Here is an 11,859-nt window from a genome sequence, read left to right on the forward strand (position 1 = left end):
CTTATTGATCATTTTATAAAATATTAATTGCACAAAAAATGGCTCTTAACTGTTTTTTAAATTTAAATTGATTCTTACTCTAACAACAGTTACCTTAGCCCTCCTCCTGTAGGCACTGTTACTTATCTAATGAAATATACACTCTGTTTTTTAGTACTCCAGGAAGTGGGCCCATGTTCAAAACAACCACAGTGGCAGTGGATGGAGAGAAGGCAGAAGACATGGACAGCATGCCACCTGAACACCTTGCTCTCACCGATGCCACACCGGAAGTACCATTAATAGACAAAACTGGACAAGCTTCCCCAAAGCCTGCCGCTGCTGTTAGCTTCTCTCTGGGAAAAAACAGCTCCTCGTCCCCGACCGCGAGCAGTGCGTCCAAAGTCAGTGTTTCCTTCTCTTTTGCTAAAAAAGCTCCAGTAAAGCAGCTGACAGCAGCTGCCGTGTTCGCCGATCTCGGTGAGGAAGCCATGGAAGAGGAGGAGAACCAGGAAGTAGAAAAGGTCGTAGGTCAAGAGGAGACGGCCCCTGTTGGAATAGACAGTCCTAAGGGAGCGTTAGCGGTAGTAAGTGAAGAAGGAGAAGGCAGTAAAGAGGCAGGGACAGAGGAGGTCACGCAGTCTGATGATGGGGGAACTCTTGCGTCCACGCTTAACAAACTGAAGATGATGATGAAAAAGGAGGAAGGATATGCAGGACAGGAGCCCCAGTACTATCATTATGTACCGCCCGCTCACTGCAGGGTAAAACCACACTTCCAGTTTTTGCTGTTCATGAAAGCCACTGACCAGTGTCCAAGCAAAGAAGAGGAAGATGAGGAAGACGGGCCGGAGGAGAAGAAGGTCGACGACAGTCCTGAGCATATAGACACGACTGTTACAGACTCCAAGACCGAACAGGAACAACAAATTGTCACTTCAACCCCCGACATTGAAGAAACCACTCCTTCATCACCCGAGGTAAAGAAAGAAGACGCATCCTCATGTGCAACAGACGCGGTTTCCACCACGGTACCCACTTCACCTGCAAAAAAGGCAGAGACTACAGAGGATTCTGTCGATTTCAACTCAGGCCCTAAAATCCCCTCTGGTCCCTTCTTTGCAGTTCTCAGCAAAGATGAGAGCACTACCCTACAGTGGCCCTCTGAGCTTCTTGAATTCACGAAAGCTCAGCCTTCCTTGTCTTACAGCTGTAATCCTCTCTACTTTGACTTCAAACTGTCTCGCAACAAAGGACGCGCTGGTAAAGCCACAAAGTCCCCAAAGCCTGAGGAATGTGATGACCAGGGTAAACAGGTAGCAACCTCCACCCCTGACGTTGATACCAGTACCAAACCTATCAACAGCACTGACAAAGATAAGCTAACAGTCAAGGGGGAAGCCGTGCCGACAGATGATGAGCAAAAACCCACGACCAGCAGCAGTAGTACTAAGAAAAAAAAGAAAAAGAAGAAACATAAGAAGTCCTCAAAGCACTCAAAACACAAAGGAAAAGAAAAGGTGACGGCAGAAGATGGAGAAGGAGAAACCGACGCAAATCACGAAAAACCCAAAAAGAAAAAAAAACACAAACGGAAAAAGAACAAAAACAAAGCTCCCGATCCAGATGAGGCGACAGGTGAAGGCAAAACAAAACCAAAGTCAGAAGACAAGGCTGTTTCATCATCCGATCAACTGACCACAGGAAGTGGTGGAGCTTCAGGAAGTACAGAATTGGAAATGGGGAAGAGGAAACGGCCTAATAAGGAAGTGCTTTCGAAGTCTGAGGCAGATGAGGGAGGAGCCAGGAAAGGCAGCGAAAAGGTGAACGCCTCAGAGGAGCGAAGTGGCGCCAAACGACAAAAGACGGACTCTAGCGCATCCCAAAGTGCCTCCTGTTCCACCTCAGCGCAGAAGAGCCAGGGTCCTGGTAGACCTCCGAGCAGTGAAAGTGAGGAAGAGAGAGGCTCCAACACTCAGCGCTCACGTCACCACAGGTCAAGTCCTCGAGAACAGCGCAGACACCGCAGCGAGGAATCGAGGCGGTCTTGCAGCCGCTCATCAGGACGAGGAGAAAGGCGCGGCAGCAGCCGTCGGCGCCACCGTGGCCAAACCTCCCGCAGCCGGTCATACTCCAGTAGCTCAGAGCGCTCCTCAGCGGGCAGCAGTGCCTACAGCCACCGCAGCCGAAGCTACTCGGACAGCTACAGTGATTATAGCACAGCGAGCCGCAGGAGACGGCGTTCCAAACGCTCCTCTGATTCAGAGTACGAGAGGAGAGGAAGCAGAGGACGGAGACAGTCCAGGAGACATCAGTACTCCTCCTCCTCTTCGGACGACTCGCGCTCGCGTTCTCGCAGCTACAGTCGCAGGAAGAGGCACCGACGGCACCACCGAAGCAGCTCCAGGAGCTCGAGCAGCTGGAGCCGCAGCACCAGTGCGAGATCTTGGCGGCGGAGCTACAGTCGAAGCCACAGCTCCGCGAGCCGCTCCTCCAGTTCAGCCAAAGGCTCGCCTCACAGGCGAACGGCCAGGAGTCGAGCAGACAGCGACACCCGTCGTAGAGACTTCAACCGCTCGCGGATTTACCGCTCCCAGTCCCCTCGGTCCTCAAAGTCACGAAGCCTTAACCGAAGCAGCCACCCCTCGGGCTCTCAGACCCTGAGGCCAGGTTGCAACAGAGATGCAGGAGAGCATAAGAATTCACTCACAGCACGTCAACTTCTGGAGAAGGTCCAGTCTAAAAAAAGCTCAGAGGATTCTGTTACTGGAACAAAGTCTGGCTTCAAGATTAAAGATCCACCGCAAGGGTACTTTGGTCCCAAACTGCCCCCAACGTTGGGCACTAAAGGCATGCTCCCCCTTTTCGGTAAGCTCCAGGCAGGGAAGAAACCAGTGATTCCCTTAACCCGGCCTGATGAAGGGGATAAATCAGGAGATGGTAAGGGTTCTGAGGCTGAAAGAGAAGTTATCCTGGTAGAGCCTATAAGAGAGTTCCCACCTCCGCCACCACCTCCAGCACCTCCCGTTCAAAAGGTCGAGGAATCCCCACAGACCACAGTGGTTCAGGAAGAGACGGAGCACCCGTCAACAGAAACCCAAGTGCAACAGGAGCCCAGACCACTGTTCGAACAGGAGCCTGCTATGATGATCGCTCAGTACCAAGGAGAGCCAGGGCAGGATCCTTCCCAGAACCCCATGATGGAGCCCCTTATGCAAGAGATGCAGCAGCAGCAGCCTCAGATGCATCCGTACCCGGCGTATCCGCCGCCCAACATGGAGGAGGATGGTATGGAGGCAGAGGAAGACGGACTGGCTCCCCTGGAGAGTCAGCCCATTACGTTCACGCCCGAGGAGGTGGAGAAGTACAGCAAGCTGCAACAGGCCGCGCAGCAGCACATCCAGCAGCAGCTTTTAGCCAAACAGGTGAAGACATTTCCGTCTGCTGCGGCGGCGGCTGCCGCGGCTGCTGCGGCCGCCAACTTGACGCCGGTGGCGCCCCCGCAGGCCCTGCAGCAGATCCACATCCAGCAGCCAACCGTGTCCATGGCGTCCGGCACATCGATCACTACGGTGCAGCACGCTATTCTGCAGCACCACGCTGCCGCGGCCATGGGCATGCACCCGGCAGCTCATCATCACCACCACCCACACCCTGCACACGCCCAGTTGGCCCAGGTGCACCACATTCCACAGCATCACTTTACTCCCATCTCTCTGTCTCCTCTCGGCCACTCCCTCGGTCCCTCTCTGGGACACTCGCTGGGACACGCAGGACTCATTCCTGCCCACCACACAGCCTTTTTATCTGGACAGCCTATCCACATCATACCAGCTTCCGCCCTCCACCACACCCCTTTGGCACTGCACCACGTCCCCCATGCAGCCCTGTACCCCACGCTCTTCACACCCCGGCCCTCGCAGGCTGCGGCAGCAGCAGCTCTGCAGCTCCACCCACTACTACACCCCATCTTTTCAGGACAGGACCTTCAGCACCCACCTAACCATGGCTCTTGAGTTCTAATGCAGTGTTCGTCACAGCCTTAGTTGAAGAGACTTCACCAAAACGGACTAGTTTTGGGGTTTTAGACGATGGCTTTGATACATCAGAGTCCTTGAGACAGGTAGTTTGTTAAACCACCACTTAATAGGCCTTACACAGTTTTTCAGCCATAAAGTGGTGCGGCCTGTGGTGGCTTTAAGGTTGACACTGGGATATCTACCATGGTCTTTCCTATATTTTTTAACCCATAAGATCAATTTAAAGACAGAGGAGCTCCTAGACTTTTCGTCCCTTCACCTCTGAATCTCTCATTTACACTTTTTGGTAGCTGCTGAAACAATACGGCTAGAGCCTAAAGCTGAATCCTTTCAGTAGAGGGGAAGTTGGTGGTGACGGTGTTACTGTGTGTTACTTTGGACTTTTCAACTCTTAGATATAGGCCGTGTTTTTAAAACTGATGCTTTTCTGTTCTTCTGACTTAACTTCGCTGTTTATTGGATTGGTGTTTCGGCAAGACCTTTTGTAACTGTACATATGTGTGTGTAATGTGAAGAGTAGTTATGATCGCGTAAAATTACAGCTACGTCCCAATCAACACAAAGAGTTTCACCTAGGGGGCTCCCTCTGTCGCCAGTTAGAATAGACGGTTTTTATTCCTGATGTTCTGAGGCAGAGCTTGCATTCTCTTCGGTGAGGGTACACCTGAATGAATTGCACTGAATTCTGTATATCAAGTTGATGCTTTTGCATCATGTAACAATAAGATTGTAGTATACTGCAATAACTGTTTGTTTTTTTTTCTTTTGTTTGTTTTAAATTATTTTCCAAACCGTTCTTCAGGAGCTTTTTTTTCCCTTTTGTGTAATTTTGTAAATAAAGCTGCTGTAGAATGACATATTTACATTGTAAAAATTTCAGGTTAAAAAAAAAAAATAGTCGAATGAAAAATAAATATGGTGACCGGTAAAAAAATAACAAACAAAAAAACAAGCCTGACTGACCGCTTTTTCTAACGGTTAGGTCGGTTTCGTTGGTTCAAACTCACAGGTGGAAAAGATTGTATTTGGCCTCCGTGTGCTGACCTGAGAGTCATCATAAGGAACAGTAGAGTCGAGGTGTGAATGGAGGTTGTCGGAAATGCTTGTGTGCATCCTGGTGTCTGTTTGTTTTGGTTTGTGTATGAGAGTTTTCTAGGAAGATGACTCCGAACCTTACTGTATGTAGTTTAATTTGTTTTTGCGGTTTCTGTTCTCATACCATTGCTTATGAACTGAGCAATGGTACCGGAAAATGTGGTTGAGAGAATGGACTGTCCAGAGTGACTGTCCAGGTTTGGTTTCATGGTGATAGTGCTGTAAAAAGAACCTTAACACTATGGGAAAATCAGAAAAGCCAGAGATGTATTTTAGGGATTCCATCAGAGTTCCTGTTAAACTATATTAACTAAACCTGACAAGTGACTGGAGGAAGAAAGCAACTCCACCACTATCGATTTGTGAGTTGAATGGTAATAAAATTAAAAATGATTTTCTTGAAAGTCTCTGTGGCTCACAGTTCTCAGGCAGCTATGTATTTATGCGAGTTGTTTAAATGATTGTCATTTGTCTGCTGAAAGAGTTGAGGGATAGTGGCCACATGGTGAACAAATGCTGTGGGCTCACAGGAAGAAGTTAATTGATCTAATCCCCAGTGGCAACTAATGGTCTTTCAGTATGTTTGTTTGCTTGTTCTTCATCTGTGCGTGTGGTTGGTGTGTTGGGTTTTTTCAGATATTTCTACTTCCTCCCAAATTTCAAAAACATGCGTTATTAAATTAATTCTAAACCACAGATACAAATGTAAGTTTGAATGTTCGTACCCAGCCCTCTGCAGGTGAATGCTGGGAATGTTGGCTCCAGTGCAAAGGGATTGGTACTAATTCCATTAGCATAGCCGGTAGCATTTTTAAGAACAACAATCCTTAAAATTAAAACAAAAATAACAACTGGAACAAAAATATTTTTATGTAGTCGGTTTCTTAGTTTGCCATGCTAACACTCTCTACCACTATAATTTTGTTATTTTTTATAAATTATATATATTTCTGCGTTCTGTCACTTTACAAACATGTCTATTGTTCATCATAAGTTATAGAGATTATCTACTCTGCAATTAATCAAACTCCTATTTGGCAAATATCAATGTTGAAGAGCATAACGCCTTCTTCTTCGTATAATGTAGTGCTCAAACTTTCTGCAACGCTCCCTATGGTAGAGACGATTATTGTCAAAGCCCTCTTGTCTTCCACTTAAGCATATTCACAGCCATTGCTTTAAAAAAAAAAAAATCCACCGAACGTACCTTGACCGACTGTATTTCTACAAAAGTGCTATTCTTATTCACAGAGGAAGAAATCACACATGTAAAAAGGACATTTCCTCACTGTAGCACAAATAAAGACGATATAAGAAGCTGGAATACATTTGCCATCTTCTGGTTGATTATTGCAACTGCATCTGATTTGCTGTATCTTACTGTAGGATGTCTGCCTTGGCTGCTTAAGTGACGTGTCAAGCCCTATAAGGTTACCCTCCAAAAAGGGGTTGTCAGTCGTAAATATTATTACACCTATTAGTATTGATAGATACAGGCATACAATGACACCGTTCCCCCAGCAGGGGTCAGTGTTGAATCAGAAACGCTGGACGCTGCTCTTCATATCCAATAGACTTGAGTGGGATCGTTTTCATCTTCAGTTAGGTTGAGAACACACCGGTTATAATATTAACTTTTTATTAAGAGAATTTGAAAAACTCACATAGTGAGACTAGACACAGGTATACACCATGAGTAAAACATACAACAATTACATAATGACTGTTTTCAGGCACATGTTAGTGACATCATCAAGTCTGATGAGAGAAAAAGTCCTGCATCTGTGGAGTCCAGATGACTGAACTATGAACATAATCCAAAAATGAAAAAAAAACAAAAAACATTATTCTTGTTTCTATATTATACTATTGGCTTTCATTGTTTAAAACTTAATCCAGGCAGAATGAAGGTCAATACTGATTGCAACTTATAAAAGAGAACTAAAAAGCTTCTGTTATGGCGAAAGCACATTAAAGTGATGAGTACTGTTTGAGAGAGGAAGGTTCAGGTTCCTCCTGAAACTGAAAGTGTAAGAAATGACTGCCCTGATGGCGTCACTTAATAAATTACTCATCTTTAACCGATCTTACGAATTTAGGTTTCATATCATGAGGGACGTTGTGTTGCGGAACTGTCCGTTAGTGACCCACAGACTGCTGTTCAGCCCAGGTATCTGATGACCAGGAAGATGACAACGCAGGTCAACAGCATGCCTCCGATCATGATGAACTTATCTTGGGTAGCTCGCTTCTCTATCAGTCTCATCACTGTGTTCGACAAGCCCAGCATGTTGGCCACATCCAGCATCTTCTTATGGGTCCCCTGTGGAGAAACCAAACAGCGACGTTCACATGATGATAAAAAAAAAAAAAATTTCCAGAACTGCCCATGGGCGACGCCTTCCCTGACGTGTCATTCTGTCAGAACAAGTTTCTCATGGCTGGACGACGTGTGCAGAGTGTACTGATTAGCGGACACACCCTGATAAGACGCGGCCTCGGGCGAAACCAGGAAGAGCATCTCCTCCCTGGAAACACGCACTCATTCTAGAGCTCAGCATGTGCCCAATTAGGCTATTGTGATCAATTTTGACACGCAAAAAATCTGGGTCAGTGGAGGAAACTTTCATCCTGTACCACACCTACTTTACAAACGCTTATTCTGGTGGCCTAATGTTAGGTGCTGGTGCTGCTCACACCGATAAGGCTAACGTGCTTGATCAGCATGTACTGTATATGTGGCCTATTAGGATGTAAACATGGGACACACCAAGGAGGGATGGCACGATCTGATACTAGGATTGAACATAAATAAAAAAACGTCCGATCCGATACACGGTCGCCTAGGCAACGGCAACACCAAACTATTGTGACAATAAAATTTGGATTGGTACATCCCTGCATTTTACATCCTGTCCCTCTAACAGCTCCCAGAATCAGCTGCAAGAAAAAGAACTAGCTAAATACCGATTTTATTTAAGTGTCCGGACCCCAAGGTGCCCGAACTAAATGTATGACACACGGACATTTCAGCGCGCTTGTTCACGTACACACCTTTAGCGTGGATCTCTGTTCTCGGATTCCGTTGAGAATGCTGCTGCCGCTGCCCAGCAGGTCGTCCATGCCTCTGTGCGCGTTGTGCAAACTGGAGTTAAACTGTAGGGTCTCGTCGATGGGGATGGAGGTGTCTGCGTCCTACACGGGGAGAACAAACAACGTCAATTCACTACATTCTTCAGCTTCACTTCAGTCAGTCCAGTCTGCTTTCTGAGCTTCGGGGTTCGTGTGACTTTCATTGGTGGTGAAGGTTCTGCTCAGCAGCTCCTCTCTTTCTCTCTCCTGAGCCTCCTGTGTGTAGCGTCGGTGCTGGAAGTTTTGCAGGGCGCTCCGAATGTGTTGGACATCGTATTTGAGTTGGTCCACTCGTCTGTATGAAAGACGAGACTACAGTTAGGTACAGGACAGTTCATTTAAATTAATTACACAAACTAATAGGTTTTTTTTTTAATAGGTCGATAGGTCAACGGTGACATCACTCATTACTCTACATTTAATTATTAGCCTGGCTAATCACTGTCTCCTCGTCCCATGTCCCGTCAGTGCTGCGTCCCCTAACGTGAATACCCAGCTCGGAAATTAATCTTTGCCGAACGCTGCAGCAATGCTGGCGATGACGGGGTTTCTGAGGAAATGTTTTCATAAAGCAGCGCTGCCAGAGGGCAGGACGGGCCCATCTGTCACAGCTTCTACGCCCTCCTTTTATCAGATATTACTCGCCCCACCACCTGCGGGGCTTTAGGGTCACCGTCAGTCGTCAAGCGGGGAACTCACACTTTGGCGTTCTGACGGCGGTTCGGTGGCTCCTTGCTGGCCAGAATTTCGAGGCGTTCTAAGTGGTTAAAAGTCTGGTCGATTCTGTGCTGCAGCTCATTCTCCAGCACTAGGGTACGAGGACAAGACGAGACAAGAAAAATACTATTATATACAGTACAATTTTTACAAACAGGATTAACATTTTTAGCCAGCAAAAATGGCATATTCTTAAATACGGTAAATCCAGAAAAGCCATGATGAAAAGCTTAATATTATAAATATTAATTTTCACATTATCGATTCCAAGGGCGGCGTTTTTTGGTGTCACTGTGAAACAAAATGTAAATAAAACAAATAAATACAGGTTAAATTGACCAGAAACATTGGAAAACTAGCATTAGAAAAAACAAGTTAACACTAGCTAGCACACTGGCACCAAAATGTAGCTCAGTATTCATCCAAATAGAGCCCAGAGTTAGAGTAAAAAAGTTTCAATTATTTAAAACTTTAAGACGTGTTTTCATTTACTCAACAAATTTCTGTTCAATTTTTAAAGATCTATAAAGTTAGTACTTGTTAAGTATTAGTGTATGTAACTACACACGTCGTTTTACTCCGTTCTTGGCATTACTTCACCTCTGACACATTCTATTTAGTTTTATCAGTTTCTTACACATCCCTCTTCAGTGCCTTTGAAAGCCTTGACTCACACTGAAATCAAATTACACGTGTGCTCAAGCCCATGAGTCACTGCAGCTGACATCACTCTGTTTGTTGCTGTACATACGCAGCCATGCAGGGTGGTTTTCACCCTCTTTCATTAATAACCCTACAAGATTAGTGGGTTCCACCACGCCCACCGGTGTTAAAGCTGATGTCATCATCTGGGAAAAAAAAAAAGCAGAGGGGGCAGTGTTGTCTACACCGCGCCGGCTCCCACCATTATCTTGAAGAAGCCCTCCCATCTTCTGTCACTGCACCCAACCCACTGCTTCCTGTCCTGGCACCAGCCTGGCCATGAGCTGCTCAGGCAGGCACCGACCGCAGGACACAGCAGCCCCCCCTACAGTCATTATGTCTGAAAGGGAGGCAAACAGACAGCCATAACAATGACCAAGTACTGAGTTGAAGTGGTGCCATTAGCACCGATCTGACAACAGTAACGTACGAAGAGTGAGCTGGACCCACCATTTAATCACGAGCAGCCCATTACGTCCATGTTTGTTTTTCACGCGGTTTCCTTGCATTGAATGAACAATTGTTGACGGGTAATTAACAGTCAATGCTGTTAATTTAATTAGTGATATAAATATAAATGCATGAGAATTGGACGTCCATCTTAAACTGAATCACACAATTCAGTTGGCTTCTCTTATATAGTTAATGATGGACTTAAAATCACCCTTTTTGCTAAGACTCTAAAGGCATCACTGTCTTATTCTAGTATACAGTGCAGGGCCATATGTGAGCGTAAATACCAAGAGTTAGCAGTGACAAATGACAGCGTTTACATTTAAAAGAGCATAAGAAGAGTACTGAAATTGACATTTATTTAAGGTACGTCTTTTTTTTTTTTGTATTAAAAAGTCCTGTATAAAGAGACACAATCAACATATGGTTGTGCTTGTGGCTAGTTCTATGGTTTTACGTTGTGAAAATGTATATTTAACATTGCCACTACTGGTAGTTACTACTATGGCTGATATAATTAATACTCACAGTGAACGGACTGTCGGTCTGTTCTCTCCAGGTTCCCCATCATAGACTGAATCTCATGGATTTGCCTTTAATTATAACAAACAGAATCAAATTAGCGAATGAAAGCTTCCACGTTTCACCATAACACACACACGTTCCATTTGTTTATCGAACGGAATACTCCACGAGCATTAACGAGAAAGAATACTCCTCTAACAACAAACAAAACATACATATTGTATTCTAGACTTTACTCAATCTAAGTTTAAGTTGTACAGGATAGCCTGGCAGCTACAAGTCTCTTACAACTCTATTGTCACACAATATAGACGAACTCACTTGTTTGTCTGATGATAAAGTGTCTCCATTTTTCTTTCATCCAATAAACCTTTCCAACTCTCCTCTTGGCAATGTTTATTTTATGTAGAACGCCTTTATTCTGACAGCTGGCTGAGCTAGCAGGATGGCTAACGGTGCTTAGGTGTACACGTCATCAGCTGAAGGTTTGTGTACGGAAAAACGTTGGCGGAAGTTCCTTTGCGTCAGCAAGGGGGCAAAACAAAACGAAGAGCGCTCACTCTGTCTTGAATTTGTCAGCGCAGAAAATGTCTCCTGCTAAATAAAATACTGTATTAAATTGCGTTACATACCCAGGTAAAAGGGGAAGCGGAAACCTTATTTTGTCCTCATAATACTTTATCATTTTAATGCATATTTTATACTTTATTGCTAAATATTCTATCTTGCTGGAATAAGTACGTTTTTATTTTTAAGGTAATGAGTAGGTTGTTAAGAAGAATATCTGATTTTATAAACTAAATTACAACTGGTTAAAATGGAGGATATACAGAGAAATTACATTTTAATTTTCATACGTTTTTTTTTTTCAAATTGGCTGAACTCAAGTACTTTTTTTTAGCTTAGGTTTCCAAAATATATATGTTTTTGTTGACCTCAAAATAATTTTCTAATGCAATTTATAGAACCAGGCAGATATAAACAAACATGTTTATGACAAAAAATAAATTAAATGAAATTTGACTGATGAAATTAGTCAAATTTATTGGCTAATAAAGGCAACAGCAGATCAAACAAAGATGAAAATTAAAAAAGAACATTAACATTTATCAAAAACATAATATAGATATTATAAAACAGACGTTGATCATTCAAACCGTTTTATTTCATCTTGAGTTTGTTTCCTGGAATAAACCTGCAGCCCAGACCAATTAAT

The 11,859-nt window shown here is 44.6% G+C and overlaps 2 protein-coding genes across 10 annotated transcripts in view; one reads left to right on the top strand and one right to left on the bottom strand.

The window, feature by feature from the left end:
- The window catches only part of gpatch8 (G patch domain containing 8), a 24,784-nt gene extending 18,467 nt beyond the window's left edge, over positions 1-6,317 (top strand). For all 9 annotated transcript variants that reach the window (XM_008329254.3, XM_025064833.1, XM_025064836.1 and 6 more), the window contains one exon: positions 155-6,317. In XM_008329254.3, the coding sequence (XP_008327476.1) occupies positions 155-3,995 (3,841 nt within the window). In that variant the 3' untranslated portion in view covers positions 3,996-6,317. The remainder of the gene's footprint in view (positions 1-154) is intronic.
- On the bottom strand, positions 4,998-11,138 carry gosr2 (golgi SNAP receptor complex member 2). Its single transcript, XM_008329253.2, has 6 exons — positions 10,965-11,138; positions 10,647-10,711; positions 8,946-9,054; positions 8,409-8,541; positions 8,169-8,309; positions 4,998-7,437 (listed from the first exon to the last, which is right to left on the bottom strand). Exons 1-6 carry the CDS (start codon positions 10,991-10,993, stop codon positions 7,276-7,278), a joined length of 639 nt encoding a protein of 212 aa, XP_008327475.1. The 5' UTR covers positions 10,994-11,138; the 3' UTR covers positions 4,998-7,275.
- Positions 11,139-11,859: the final 721 nt, after the last annotated feature.

Source organism: Cynoglossus semilaevis, chromosome 17 (assembly GCF_000523025.1).
Source record: "Cynoglossus semilaevis isolate Cse_v1.0 chromosome 17, Cse_v1.0, whole genome shotgun sequence".
Taxonomy (NCBI): domain Eukaryota; kingdom Metazoa; phylum Chordata; class Actinopteri; order Pleuronectiformes; family Cynoglossidae; genus Cynoglossus; species Cynoglossus semilaevis.

Bases quoted from the DNA above. Each gene is read 5' to 3' on its own strand.
- gosr2 (XM_008329253.2), bottom strand. From the start codon at position 10,993: ATGGAGACACTTTATCATCAGACAAACAA. The intron at 9,055-10,646 runs GTGAGTATTAAT...CTCGTACCCTAG, and splicing joins AGACCGACAGTCCGTTCACT to TGCTGGAGAATGAGCTGCAG. The intron at 7,438-8,168 runs GTGTGTACGTGA...GTTTCTCCACAG, and splicing joins AACAGAGATCCACGCTAAAG to GGGACCCATAAGAAGATGCT.